General features: G+C 43.8%; 1 protein-coding gene across 2 annotated transcripts in view; it reads right to left on the bottom strand.

The window, feature by feature from the left end:
- The window catches only part of LOC122924313 (acyl-CoA dehydrogenase family member 11-like), a 115909-nt gene that overhangs the window by 79288 nt on the left and 20790 nt on the right, over nucleotides 1-15831 (bottom strand). For both annotated transcript variants that reach the window (XM_044275270.1, XM_044275269.1), the window contains exon 2: nucleotides 2421-2697. In XM_044275270.1, coding sequence (XP_044131205.1) covers nucleotides 2421-2696 — 276 coding nt within the window. In that variant the 5' untranslated portion in view covers nucleotide 2697. The remainder of the gene's footprint in view (nucleotides 1-2420; nucleotides 2698-15831) is intronic.

Raw genomic sequence — 15831 nt, 5'->3', positions numbered from 1 at the left:
ACACAGAGGCGTTCCTATAGTGATGGGGACGGTTCAAGTTAGAATATACTAAGAACTGTGTACATAATTGCCCCCTTCTGCCTGGCACCACCCGATCTCTTACAGGGGGCTGTGATCCGCACAATTAACCCCTCAGGTGCCACACCTGAGGTGTTAATTGTGCGGATCTCAGCCCCCTGATCGGGAGCTGCCAGGCAGCAGGGGCCAGACCCCCCTCCCTCCCCAGTATTAAAAGAATTGGTGGCCAGTGCAGGCCGCCCTCCCTCCCCAGTATTAAAAGCATTGGTGGCCAGTGCGGCCCCCCCCCCTCCCCAGTATTAAAAGCATTGGTGGCAGTGGCCACAGGCTAACAACCCCCCTCCCCCTCCATCATTGGTGGCAGCGGAGTCAGAGTCCCAGTTTAAACGCTGGGGCTCCGATCGGTTACCATGGCAGCCAGGACGCTACTGCAGTCCTGGCTGCCATGGCGCTCCTCCTACTGGTAAGTGAGAGGTCTGTGCGATGCGCCGCACAGACCTGTCACCCGATCTCTTACAGGGGGCTGAGATCCGCACAATTAACCACCAATGAAATTAAAACTAGGGAGGGAGGGGGGTCTGCCCCCTGCTGCCTGGCAGCCCCTGATCTCTTACAGGGTACTATGATACGCACAATTAACTCCCCTCAGGCAGCATGGGGCAGTTATGTACACAGTTCTTAGTCTATTCTAACTTGAAGCGTCCCCATCACCATGGGAACGCCTCTGTGTTAGAATATACTGTCGGATCTGAGTTTTCACAATCGTGAAAACTCAGATCTGAAAAAGCTGTTATGCAGACGGATCTGCACTGAACGGATACCATCGTTTGCATGTATAGGTGGGGATCCATCTGTGCAGATACCAAACGGATCCGCACCTAGCGCAAGTGTGAAAGTAGCCTTAGATTATATGGTCCACATTGAAAGCACAATTTATTTATTTATTTTATTCACATATATAGCGCTACTATATTCCGCAGCGCTTTACAGACATTAGCATGGCACTGTCCCCAATGGGGCTCACAATCTAAGGTCCCTTTTAGTATGTCTTTGGAGTGTAGGAGGAAACTGGATTGGGTTAAAATGCTGGTACTGGTCAGCTGGCAACCGCAAGTGATGGTGCAGGCACAGTTCCCCAGTCCACATCATCACAAAGCATGCTCTTATGACACTTTACATTAATGGGAAGTGCATTAATAGTACAGTGAAGGGTGGCAAGGGAATAATATCCCAGCCATACGCTATCATATTGCACCCCACGACACCTTATAGCTCTGGCCTTAAAGAGGACCTGTAACTTGTAACTACTTGACTTCCCCGTGTAATAAGAATTCTAGAGCATCTATTCTTATCACTGTATGTTGTCCCAGTCATCTGTTATTACTACTAGAAGTTTATAAATGAATTGCTAGCAATCTGCAATAAAGGTACAACTCGCAGCAGTGATAGGATATCGTCAGACTGCGGAGGGAAGGGACCTCCCTTCCCCCAACTGGCAAAATGAATAACAGAGGAACAGAACAACATGGAGTCATCAGAATAGATGCTCCAGAACAGTTACTACATGGGGAATGCAAGTGGTTACTAAAACAGACATGTCAGGAGAGGCGACAGCTCCTTTTTAAACTAGTCATAAACATGAAAATAGTGTCACCCAAACCTAATGATTTTGTGATGAATGGCAGACTGTCTAATGAGTATGGGTATAGCCTGGCTGTTCCCCAACAGAAGACATCAGGTAAAAAAAGGGTTGAGCATGTTAAAGTTTTCTCTTGAAGATCAGCAGCTATCAGAGGAATTTGAAAGTGGCTTTTTTCCCCATTTCTTTCTTGGCTGATACAAGTGCATTTGTTTGCGAGAAATGGGAGTGTCTGAGGAGCTAGTTGCCGACTAAGTGAACAAAAAAGAGAAACTTTTTCTTTTCCGAACTGGTTAACTACACTCTGCCCACCCCGACCTTAAATACTTGTGGACTTTTAAGTTCAGAGCCACCATGCTAACACTAATCACAACAATTAGATTCATCTTTAGGTTTGCTTAATGGCATCTAAGGGGTGAATGTCTATACAGGGAAGTGTGTCATACACTATGAGTAGGTCCAGACAGAGGGAAATTAAATCAATGCTTCATAAGGGAGAAAGTGAATGAGGTCAGCAGGAAAAGCCTAATTGGCTCCAGATACAGCTTAGTACATCACCATAACAACATATATGAATCAGTGCATTAACACATGGTTTATTTGGGTATGATCAAAAGCTGTGTAGTGTCACATTATTTACCATAAGTCTCTGTATAAATTCTCTTCTAGGGGGAATTTCCAGTTAAAAAACACATTAAATTACTTGCATGTAACAAAAGATGGAATTCTGCAAAACTAACTTATGAAATCAACAGTGGCATACCACAGGAGGTAGATGTTTCTTGAGGTAACCCTGGAGAAGAGAATCCTCCAGGAACTGGTTCCCCAACCGAGGCTGATCTTGGAAAAAGTGTCCGATTGATGCATGGGAAAACGGCATCTTCAATTCTTCCAACACTAAATGAGGCTGGGTGTCCTCAGGACCGACAGCGGGCGATGCAATGCTTTTACTACCCATGTAGCAAGCAGCCTGGTGCCGTATGTGGCAATGCAAATTCTTACCAGGCTGTTGTGCCAGCAGAAGGCCGATACATTTCATCCTGCAATGAAAAGGAAATTCAATATGTGAGCAAACAGGATATACTATACAATGCTAATGCTATGTTTTTGTTTACTGCAGCATCTGTTCTGATGTCTGTATGTTGGATCAGTATTTTATTATTCCTACTAGAATTTTATGACTGAATTGCTAGCAGTCTGCAGTAAGGGTACAGAGGAGTGGTAACAAATTGGGTGTGTGTAACTGCAGAGTCTGAAAATGGCAGCACTGATTGGATAGAGTGAGACTTTGCAGGTACACCCCCCCAACTGGTAAAACCCCTCTGTACCCTTACTGAAGGCTAATAGAAATTCATTCATAACTTCTAGTAGAACTAATAAAGGAACGGTACAACAGAGACATAAGAACAGCTGCTCCTGAATCATTATTACACAGGGAATGCATGAAGCTATTAAAACAGGCATGTCAGGAGTGGTGAAAGGTCCTCTTTAAAAGGGTTTCTCAAAATTTTACTACGGATGACCTATCCTCTGGATAGGTCATCAGTATCTGATCGGTGCGGATCCGACTCCTGAGACCTCCACTAATCAGCTGTGAGCACAGTGGTCTTCTCCATGCTTACCAAGCACAGCACCGTACATTGTATAGTGGCTGTACTTGATTTATGGGGAAAAAAAGGATTTCAGCTCACCCGCCGTCCTCCTTCGCTGTGCACGGATCCCGGACCAGGAATCAATCAGAAATCAGAACAGTAGAAAAAAATCCGGCAGCAGGCTCAGAATAAAATCCAATTTCTTTATTTCTTCATTATAAAATCCATTGGCTGATCTTTAAACCAAAGTATGTGAAAACACAATGTGGACATGATTAAGATGTACATTCGAAACGTGTAGACCTTGCATGTCTGGTCAGCCTATAATGAATAAATAAAGAAATTGGATTTTTATCCTAAGCCTGCTGCTGGATTATTTTCTACAGTGGTTGTACTTGGTATGGCAGCTCACCCATTCACTTGACTGATGTACGTGTCGTCACTGGCCTAGGTAAAGCTGAGAGAAGGCTGCGGTGTCACAGGAGCGCCGTTGTCGTCTCAAACAGCTGATCGGCGGGGGTCCTGGATGTTGGACCACCACCGATCAGTGGAAAAATCTCGGAAAACCCCTTTAACGGTCACCAACTCCTTGCAGTCTCTGTGACCACATTAAGTACAGGGGTGCCACATTGTTCTTCACCGGCTAAGACCTGGAATTTATGCAGGAAAAGTGCCCATATCACTGCTGAATCCTACTAAAGTCAATGGGTATCCAGCGGTACCCAATCGTATCCTGCAATGCTAGATAGTGAGCTCTGGCAGCCTGATCCTCAGCTGCATCAGGCTACCGGATTCCAAACGCTACAGTGAATGTAGCCTAAGAGGTTTAAAGGGGTTCTCACACAATTCATGTAAAAAATTAAAATCAGACTTCATATAGTACATGATCATTTCTTTCTAACAAAGCCAGAACCAGCCCTGTACCGAACAGGGGTCCAGAGATCTCCCCATTCATTGCTCTGCTAGATTTATATCAAGCGGACAGCTAAAGGGGAGTGTCTTTTCTGCTGCAGCTTAGGGGAGTGTCCATGCTCTCCCTCTCACAGCTCAGGAGGCAGTTGAAGGATGAAACTGAGCATGTGCAGCCATCTCAGTGAGCAGGACAAAGAAATGAGAAAAAGCAAACAGCAAGTGGCGCTATACAGATACATTTTTTTTACTAACTCAGTGGCTATGCAAAATGTTTAATTACATGCAATTACAGAAGTATTCTGATCTAGGTGCTGGTTTACAAACTGTAGAATATTTTTAGTGGGACGACCCCTTTAAGTGCCATTCTTCCAGTTGGATTAACAGTCTTTCACGTGCTCATTTTATTACTTATGCTTCTAGCCAGACAGTGGATCTATACTATCATCTGTGTACTTGTCTCACAGGCTGTGCATTTTACTCACCAGCACTTAAAGGGAACCTGTCAACTGATTTGATACATATGCAAATTAACCTGAGATGAGTCCTGTGCATGAGATGAGTCAGGAACAGGACTCATCTCAGGGTAATTTACATATGTATCAAATCGGTTTTTTTACACAATAAAAGCACACATAGCTATGGCGACTGGGTATTGCGGATGTGCTAGCGGCCAACTAGCAACCCATGTCCTCAGCTCTATACCCAAAATCCCGGTGACAGGTTCCCTTTAGATAATGAGATTTTTCCCACCACATGAGACAAGATGGATAACAGGCTGGAGTAGGCAAGTTCTTAAAGTATAACTGTCATATATATTTAATTTTTTTTTTTTGAGTATTGGATTGTGGTGATTAATATCTCCTTGGTGACCCTATTTCAACTGTTCACTGTGTATTCAATTACCCCTTAATTCCACAGTTTTGTTCCATGTACTGCCTACTTTTACCTGTGCTTAAAATAGGGTTGCTAGGCATGGTCCGTCTATCTGTTGAAGGACGGAGCACGCTGCGTGCAAGGTCATATTCCTGACAGCCAGGGACTGTAAGTAAATTATTAAAGCCAGGTCCTCCCCAGCAGCTGATAACAGTGCCTGGGCTGTGTGCACTTCTCCCTGTCCCTGCGCTTGGCAGACGCTCCCTCACTCAGCAGACTGGGACAATGCAGAGCTGAAGCAGCGCAGACCAGGGAAGGGAGATCTGTAAGAGAACCCCTTTGTGCTGCAGGAGATTAACCCTTTAGGGGGGAGGGCTCTGGTTACTGACACTTTTGGGGGGCTATTGTTACTGGCTAGTGAGGGCAGGCGGGATTAGTCTCTGGGTGAGGGCAGTGGCGGCCATGTTAACTGAATAGTGGGATTGCAGCTTTATGCAGACTGGTTGCTAAGGGCTGAATCTTATTAAATATGGGGTAAGTCAGTCTACTAGTAACTGATTTTGGAATATCGTGTTATTAGTAACTACATATATGAAAATTGAAATTAGGGTCTAAATGTGACAGTTATCCTTTAAGGTACCTTTACATGAGGAGACAATCAGTACTATTGAGTGACGAACGAGTCGTTTCTTGGTGTGGTGAACGTTTCAACAATGACCCTTTAGACGCACAGATTATCCTTCACAAAATCGTAATTTCGTTTGCATATTCTATAGTTTGTAAAGCAGACTGTTGCATAATGTTGTTGATCAATATAAAAAACCTGGAGAACCCCTTTAATTTGTCACCTGTCCTCAGGATTCTTTGCCATAGACATAGCAGCAGGAAGAGTGAAGGTAGACGGCACGTGCACACTGCTCGCGCCATCCCTTCATACAGCTGATCGGTGGGGGTACCGGACAATAATTTACATGATAGTTGGCTCATGTAAAGGTACCTTTAAAGCCACAAGATAAAGTGATTAGGGTGCTCATTGATGCCGTAGATTGGTGTAAATGAGAACCGCTTGTTTAGCACATTTAGCCCATTAAAAGGATATTCCCGTTGTATAATTATCCACAGGATAGGGGATAACTATTAGATTTGTGGGGTCCCTAGCGCAGGGACCCCACTGATAACAAGAAAAGGGACTCTGTATCCTGTGGAACTCCCCAAATGAATGGAGCAGGCAAATGATTGTTAATACAGTTGTTCACCCCATAAACTTTGCATAGTTAGCGTTTACATGGAGAGATGTGTTACCGACAAATGAGGATTTAAATATCAGCATAAAATCTGAACAGGAGCATTTTCTTGTTTGTTGTCCAATGGTAAACATATTTACATGGGGCATTGATCGGGAAAAACAATTTGTACAGATGAAAACATTGCGGGAAGTAAGGAAAAGGACGTCACAACAGATTCCACAGAAGGAAGACGTCCCCTGCTTCTGAGTGAATTGCATCTACCTGTGCAGCTGAAAAAAGGAATAATATGGCTGAAAGGGACTTTAGGAAAGACCAAACATAACGATTCCTTCACATGAATTCTAATTATACAAAGAAGAACAGCTATTATGAAAACTAAATTTTTTTTTTGTATAGAGCAGAGGACATGGGTTGCTATATGGCCGCTAGCACATCCGCAGTCCCCATAACTCTGGGTGCTTTTATTGTGTAAAAAAAAAAAAAAATTTGATACATATGCAAATTAACCAGAGATGAGTCCTGTACCTGAGACCTGAGGGGTTAACTACCGCAGATCGCAGCTACCACTCATAGAGGTCAGGAGCCGGATATGCGATTCTGCAGCCAGCTCCCGCCTCCTGTATATGAATTAATAAGAGTTATCTTCATTGGTGGTGCAGTGCGCCACCCCCACCTTAGTATTAAAAACATTGGTGGCGCAGTGTGCCCCCCCACCCAAGCCCCGCAGTATTAATCATTGGCCACAGGGTCCCCTCTCCCCTCCTCCTCAGTGGCAGTTCCCATCGGAGCCCCAGCAGTGTAAGCCTGGGGCTCCGATCGGTTACCATGGCAGCCAGGACGCTATTGAAGCCCCGGCTGCCATAGTCCGCTCCCTGCTGCTGTGCGCACAAAGCACAGAGAAGCAGGGACAGTGTGAGGTCCTATTCACCCTGATAGAGCTCTATCAGGGTGAATAGGACAAGGGTTCTAGTCCCTAAGGGGGCTAATAGTTAGTGTAAAAAAAAAAACATTAAATGCAGTATAAATGAAAGTATAAATGAAAAAGAAAGATTTACAAAAAAAAATAATTACACGCTAACCATAAACATGTTCATTTTCAGCAGATTTGTGTAGGAACTTTTTTTTTCCAAAAATTTTAATTCACAGAATATCGGTATAAATTATCGGCTTGAAAGTTCACAGATTATCGGTATCGCCTCTAAAAAAAAAAAATCTATATTGGTCGATCCCTAATATATATATATATATATATATATACACATATATACACACACACACACACACACACACGACTCCCCGGTTAGCCAGTTTAGTTGGTGGGATTGTCCATAAGAATATGGCCAATAATTATCTCAAATGTATGGCCAGCTTTAATCATAACAATGCATCATTAATAAAATGTGTGCATTTTGTACTTATGTTACTACTACAGTATCTGTGAGACATACAGCCTGGATTATTGGATGAAAAGTATAGTAACACTGACTTGAAAGGATAGAGAGCCTTTAGGAAAAATAGCCCTGAACGAATTGGGAACAGACATGACTATTAGGACTTTGTGCAATCAGTAGGATTGCTTGCAATGCTCTTCAGCTTCTGTGAAATGCTGGATTATAAGACTTTTCGTATTATCAGAGGTCAAACTAAAGGCGCTTCTTTGTAATATTATTACAGCTCTGGTTGTCTATTGCATTTTATCAGGGGCCTGTCTTTTGTCTGCTGCGGGGATGTGTCATAAACACAACAAAGATGTTTTTCTTGTAGCCCGGAAGTCTTGCATCATCTGGATTGCAGTGAAAGAATGTTAATGAAAATAGGTTATTGCCAACTTCCCACCTCCTGATTATACAAGTATCAGGAATGTGGAAAGTGAACAGACACGGCCATGACTAGCTTTGAAGTTTCAAGGAGAATGTGGGCCAAGCCTGGGAAATGCCCTCTGACTGATCATCACGTAGACACAGCAAACTCTAAGACAAGTCATAGGATCTATAAATAGGAAACTATATCATCCAGGCTGATACTGCAGTATCCACCATAATTGGAAAATTCCACATATTTAGAAGCTCAATAACAAGATATGTTCTATATTTACAGCAGTTCAGTCAGGAAAATATATGATGCCTTTTATCATGATAGGCCAGATGAGCGATCACTTCACACCGCACACACAGTATTGTGGTACTTATATAAGAATGGAAAGAAAGAAAGTCACTGCATTCATCATCACAACTCCCCCCCCCCCCCCCTCCTTCATCAATGACCGGAGACTGCTGATGTAATGCCTATGACGCTGGAAGTTTGGGTCATCAGCAAGTAGCAAGTATATACAGCCACAACGATATGTTATCCTGTTATCCTGGTATGGAACGTACCACTTATATCTTTAACCCCTTAAGGACCGGGTAATTTTTCACCTTAAGGACCAGACAGATTTTTGCAAATCTGACATGTGTCACTTTATGTGGTTATAACTTTAAAACTGTTTTACTTATCCAGGCCATTCGGAGATGTGTTTTCTCGTCACATATTGTACTTCATGACAGTGGTAAATTTGAATCAAAATATTTCATTTTTATGTATTAAAAAATGCCAAATTTACCAAAAATGTAGAAAAAATTCGCAACTTTCCAAATTTCAATTTCTCTGCTTTTAAAACAGATAGTAATACCTCAATATGATAGTTATTACTTTACATTCCCCATATGTCTACTACATGTTTGGATCATTTTGTGAATTACATTTTATTTTTTGGGGAGGTTAGATGGCTTATAAGTTTAGAAGCAAATCTTGAAATTTTTCTGAAAATTTCCAAAACCCACTTTTTAAGGACCATTTCAGGGCCAGTTCATACCCCTCAAGGTAATTAAAAACTGATTTTACAAACGTTGTTAATCCTTTTTTGCAGATTTTCCATTTTAATCATTTTTTTTCCGCTAACAAAGTGTCACGGCCTTTGGTTTGCGCTGTGACACTGTTGCCACACTTGCGGTTGTCCGCGGCAACGTGTTGCTGCGAGAGCATGCGGTGGCAGTGTCTCGGCCTTCTGGGTGATTGCAGTGATATGGTTGCCACGCATGTTTTTGCAGGTGGTAACGTGTGGTTTGTTATGATTGTGTGTGCACTTCCCCTTTAAAGGGATTGTCCGGGTTCAGAGCTGAACCCGGACATACCCTTATCTTCACCCAGACAGCCTCCCCGAGGCTAGCATCGGAGCATCTCATGCACCGATGCGCTCCCGTGCCCTGCGCTAAATCGCGCAGGGCACAGGCTTTTTTGTTTTCAATAACACACTGCCAGGCGGTAACCTCCGCCCGGCAGTGTGTTCGGTGACGTCACCGGCTCTGAGGGGTGGGCTTTAGCTCTGCCCTAGCCGTTTTACTGGCTAGGGCAGAGCTAAATCCCACCCATCAGTGCCCGGGGTCCGCTCATACGGTGAGGAATCAGGGAGAGGATTAGGGATGCTGTAGGAGGTGACCTGGTCCCTTTATTACTCCTTTTAGCCAGGCCGATCCCTTTTACCCTTTGACACCGCACGGTGGGGAGGATTTCCCCCACTCCCCACCGTGAAACAAAGCAAAGGTTAATAGCCAAACAAAACTCAATATTTATTGCCCTGATTCTGTTATTTACAGAAACACCCCATATGTGGTCGTAAACTGCTGTATGGCCACATGGAAGGGAGCAGAAGGAAAGGAACGCCATATGGTTTTTGGAGGGCAGATTTCACTGGCATAATTTTTACTTGCCATGTCACATTTGAAGACCCCCTGATGCACCCCTGGAGTAGAAACTACAAAAAAAGTGACCCCATTTTGGAAACTATGGTATAAGGTGGCAGTTTTGTTGGTACTATTTTAGGGTACAGATGATTTTTGGTTGCTCTATATTACACTTTTTGTGAGGCAAGGTAACAAAAAATAGTTTTTGGCACTGTTTTGGCACTGTTTTTATTTTTTGCTATTTACAACGTTCATCTAACAGGTTAGCTCATGAGCTAATTTTATAGAGCAGGTTGTTACGGACACGACAATACCAAATATGACTACTTTTTTAGTTGTTTGTTTCAGTTTTACATAATAAAGCATTTTTGAAAAAAAATATGTTTTTGTGTCCATATTCTGAAATTATATATATGTACAGTACAGACCAAAAGTTTGGACACACCTTCTCATTAAAAGAGTTTTCTTTTTTTTTTCATGACAATGAAAATTGTAGATTCACACAGAAGGCATCAAAACTATGAATTAACACATGTGGAATTATATCCATAACAAAAAAGTGTAAAACAACTGAAAATATGTCATATTCTAGGTTCTTCAAAGTAGCCACCTTTTGCTTTGATTACTGCTTTGCACACTCTTGGCATTCTCTTGATGAGCTTCAAGAGGTAGTCACCTGAAATGGTCTTCCAACAGTCTTGAAGGAGTTCCCAGAGATGCTTAGCACTTGTTGGCCCTTTTGCCTTCACTCTGCGGTCCAGCTCACCCCAAACCATCTTAATTGGGTTCAGGTCCGGTGACTGTGGAGGCCAGGTCATCTGGCGCAGCACCCCATCACTCTCCTTCATGGTCAAATAGCCCTTACACAGCCTGGAGGTGTGTTTGGGGTAATTTGTCCTGTTGAAAAATAAATGATGGTCCAACTAAACGCAAACCGGATGGAATAGCATGCCGCTGCAAGATGCTGTGGTAACCATGCTGGTTCAGTAGGCCTTCAATTTTGAATAAATCCCCAACAGTGTCACCAGCAAAGCACCCCCACACCATCACACCTCCTCCTCCATGCTTCACGGTGGGAACCAGGCATGTAGAGTCCATCCGTTCACCTTTTCTGCGTCGCACAAAAACGGTGGTTGGAACCAAAGCACAGATTTCCACTGGTCTAATGTCCATTCCTTGTGTTCTTTAGCCCAAACAAGTCTCTTCTGCTTGTTGCCTGTCCTTAGCAGTGGTTTCCTAGCAGATATTCTACCATGAAGGCCTGATTCACACAGTCTCCTCTTAACAGTTGTTCTAGAGATGTGTCTGCTGCTAGAACTCTGTGTGGCATTGACCTGGTCTCTAATCTGAGCTGCTGTTAACCTGCGATTTCTGAGGCTGGTGACTCAGATGAACTTATCTTCCGCAGCAGAGGTGACTCTCGGTCTTCCTTTCCTGGGGCGGTCCGCATGTGAGCCAGTTTCTTTGTAGCGCTTGATGGTTTTTGTGACTGCACTTGGGGACACTTTCAAAGTTTTCCCAATTTTTTCGGACTGACTGACCTTCATTTCTTAAAGTAATGATGGCCACTCGTTTTTCTTTACTTAGCTGCTTTTTTCTTGCCATAATACAAATTCTAACAGTCTATTCAGTAGGACTATCAGCTGTGTATCCACGTGACTTCTCCACAATGCAACTGATGGCCCCAACCCCATTTATAAGGCAAGAAATCCCACTTATTAAACCTGACAGGGCACACCTGTGAAGTGAAAACCATTTCAGGTGACTACCTCTTGAAGCTCATCAAGAGAATGCAAAGAGTGTGCAAAGCAGTAATCAAAGCAAAAGGTGGCTACTTTTGAAGAACCTAGCATATGACATATTTTCAGTTGTTTCACACTTTTTTGTTATGTATATAATTCCACATGTGTTAATTCATAGTTTTGATGCCTTCAGTGTGAATATACAATTTTCATGGTCATGAAAATAAAGAAAACTCTTTTAATGAGAAGGTGTGTCCAAACTTTTGGTCTGTACTGTATATATATATATATATACATTTATTTTTTATTGTTTTGGTGCAACTGTCTCATGTAGGGGCTCATTTTTTTCAGTATGAGATGATGGTTCGATTGGTAATATTTCAGGGTGCGTATGACAGTTTGATCGCATGCTATTACACTTTTTGTGATGTAAGGTGACAAAATGGCTTTTTGATCCCATTTTTATTTGATTTTTTAGATTCATCTGAGGGGTTAAATCATGTGATATTTTTATAGAGCAGGTCGTTACGGATGCGGCGATACCCAATATGTATACTTTTTTATTTATTTAAGTTTTATACACTAATATTATTTTTGAAACAAAAAAAAATATATATCATGTTTTAGTGTCTCCATAGTATTTTTTGGGCGATTGTCTTAGATAGGGTATCATTTTTGCGGGATGAGATTACGGTTTTATTAGTACAATTTTGGGGGCACATGACTTTTTGATCGCTTGCTATTACACTTTTTGTGATGTAAAGTGACAAAATGGCTTTTTTTTTATGGTGTTCACCTGAGGGGTTAACTCATGTGATATTTTTATAGAGAAGGTTGTTACGGACCCGTCAATAGTTTTATTTATTTTTAGGGCGATTGTCCTATGTAGGGGCTCATTTTTTGTGGGATGAGGTGACGGTTAGATTGGTATTATTTTTGGGGGCATACCCCTTTTTGTTCACTTTGTGTTGCACTTTTAGTGATGTAAGGTGAGAAAAATTGCTTTTTTTGGACAGTTTTTATTTTTTATGGTGTCTATCTACGGGGTGGATTATATGATATATGTGTGTATTTTCTTTTCTTTTCTTGAGCTTTCTCAGAGGATCTTTAGCAGTCTGGAACAGCCAAGAAAAAAACCCATTAGAACCAGGGAAAATATCCACAATAGTGTGCCCAGGTGAGAGAGGAAGAAAAAAAACTCTCCCCTATGGGGAACTTACGGACGGCCTCAGTGTGCTCAGACGCAGACATCCTGAAGGATAGCCAGAGAGCGTAAGCACTCACCGCAGGACGCTGCAGCAGGAGGATCCATTTGAATTCTCCCGCCTCCAGAAGCCGTCCACCGTCTGCGTCACTTCCGGAAATGTCACTGCTGGCCGGAAGTGACGAATTTGCATAGCGCCGCATGGCGCTGGGCACGCAACCCGGCGTGGCTTTGGTGAACCAGCGGGCGTTTTGCGCTCCGGGAGCAGGCCCCAGATCAACCGGAGGCGAGTCTCTCCCCCTCCCCCCTGCCCGACCTTAGTACAAGACCGCGGGCTGACAGGGGGGTCCCGCCGAAGAAGGTACGCAACTCCGCATCCACTTCAGGACCTTCATCTCCGCGGCGGCTGCACATGGAGACCTTTCTCCGCCCCTGTCCTCTGTAGGGACAGGAAACACTGGTGTTTGTTGGTGGGAGGGGGGTATTTAAAACTTTCTCTGCTTCCTGCCCCTACAGAGGTCAGGGGTCAATCTCCTTGTATGGCCGTCGTGGTGATGCTATGGAGAAATAGCATTCGGGGGCTGGATGTTTTGATCCGCACGACGGGGAGTTGCAGCAACGGCCGTGCAGGGATCAGGAGCGACGCAGGTGCTGGGGAGCGAGGTAAATATAACCTATATGAGGTGCCCAGGCATTAGGGGGGTTATTATAGGGGGTTGGATAACCCCTTTAATTCATTTGGAAAAACTAACGGGTTAACAAAGTTTTTAGATTCAGTTCTGAATAACTTGAAGGTGCAGTTTCTAAAATAGAGTAATTTATGGGTGGTCTCTATTATGCAAGTCACTTCCTAACTAATTTAGCCCTTAAAATAGTAGGTTTTGGAAATTTTCTTTAAAATTAGAAAAATTGCTTGTGCCCTTCAAAACGTCCTAAAAAATATAAAATTACACAAAATGAATCCAGTATAAAGTAGACAAATGGTGAATGTTAATTAATAACTATCTTGTGAGGTATCCTTATCTGTCTCAGGCACACAACTGTGTCCTTATTGTGATCTTCAAACCACATATCCACAATACCCATATACCTTCTGTGTGCAATCTTCATTTTTCTCAATTCTATCACAAGAACTTACTTTTCTTGTCCGCATACAGACAAGAATAGGCCATGTTCTATAATTTGTGGAATGGACACACAGATGCAGGCAGCACACAGAAGACATCTGTGCTCTGTTTCTTTTTTTTTGCGGACCAATAGAAATCAATGGGCCACTGTGCAGTTCACAAAAAATGCTGATTGGATACAAAATATGGTCCTGTGCATGAGGCCTTAAAGGAAAAGTCTTTTTATATTTTTTTATTTGCTAATTTATTAGAGCTAGGCATGTAGATCTGTAATTACCGTATTTTTCGCCCTATAAGACGCACCGGCCCATAAGACGCACCTAGGTTTTTGGGGAGGAAAATAAGAAAAAAAATATTTTTAACCAAAAGGTGTGCTTTGGAACTAAAAGGTGTGCTGGTGGGTTTGGAACTAATGGTGGTCTGTGGATGACGGACACTGTTATGGGGGGGATCTGTGGATGACGGACACTGTTATGGGGGGGATCTGTGGATGACGGACACTGTTATGGGGGGGATCTGTGGATGACGGACACTGTTATGGGGGGGGATCTGTGGATGACGGACACTGTTATGGGGGGTGATCTGTGGATGACAGACACTGTTATGGGGGGGATCTGTGGATGACGGACACTGTTATGGGGGGGATCTGTGGATGACCGACACTGTTATGGGGGGGATCTGTGGATGACGGACACTGTTATGGGGGGATCTGTGGATGACGGACACTGCTATGGGGGGATCTGTGGATGACGGACACTGTTATGGGGGGGATCTGTGGATGACGGACACTGTTATGGGGGGGATCTGTGGATGACGGACACTGTTATGGGGGGGATCTGTGGATGACGGACACTGTTATGGGGGGGATCTGTGGCTGAGGGACACTGTTATGGGGGGATCTGTGGATGACGGACACTGTTATGGGGGGATCTGTGGATGACGGACACTGTTATGGGGGGGATCTGTGGATGACGGACACTGTTATGGGGGGGATCTGTGGATGACGGACACTGTTATGGGGGGGATCTGTGGATGACGGACACTGTCATAGGGGGGATCTGTGGATGACGGACACTGTTATGGGGGGATCTGTGGATGACGGACACTTATGGGGGGATCTGTGGATGACGGACATTGTTATGGGGGGGATCTGTGGATGACGGACATTGTTATGGGGGGGATCTGTGACTTGCACTGTTACAGGGGGGATCTGTGGATGGCACTGTTACAAGGGGGATCTGTGTATGGCACTGTTATATATGTGCCATCCACAGAACCCCCCAACTCATAACAGTGCCATCCACAGACCCGCCCAGCCCATAACAGTGCCATCCAGAGACCCCCATAAAAATGTCATCCACAGTCCCCCCCCCCCCCCCCCACAGCTCCAGTATACAAATATAATGTCTTATTCAATTAAAAGTTATCACACATGCCCCCCAACTCCTAATAGTACCGTACATCCTAACCGCTTCAGTACAACGCAGGCAGGCGGCGCGTCACTCACTGACGTCACTTGCCTGCGCCATACATAAAGTAAGCGGCGCAGGTGCGTGACATCAGGAAGTTACGCTGCCGCCCGCCAGGCCTGTCTGCATTCTACTGAAGTGGTTAGGATGTAAGGTACTATTAGGAGTGAGGGGGCATGTTTAATAACTATTAATTGAATAAGACATTTTATATTAGTATACCGGAGCGGCGGGGCTATAGTACACTGACTGCACCGCCCCGCCGCTATTGCCGGCCCCCAGCTCC

The sequence above is a fragment of the Bufo gargarizans genome, chromosome 1 (assembly GCF_014858855.1).
Source record: "Bufo gargarizans isolate SCDJY-AF-19 chromosome 1, ASM1485885v1, whole genome shotgun sequence".
NCBI lineage: Eukaryota > Metazoa > Chordata > Amphibia > Anura > Bufonidae > Bufo > Bufo gargarizans.
This window is presented reverse-complemented; position numbering and strand designations above follow the sequence as displayed.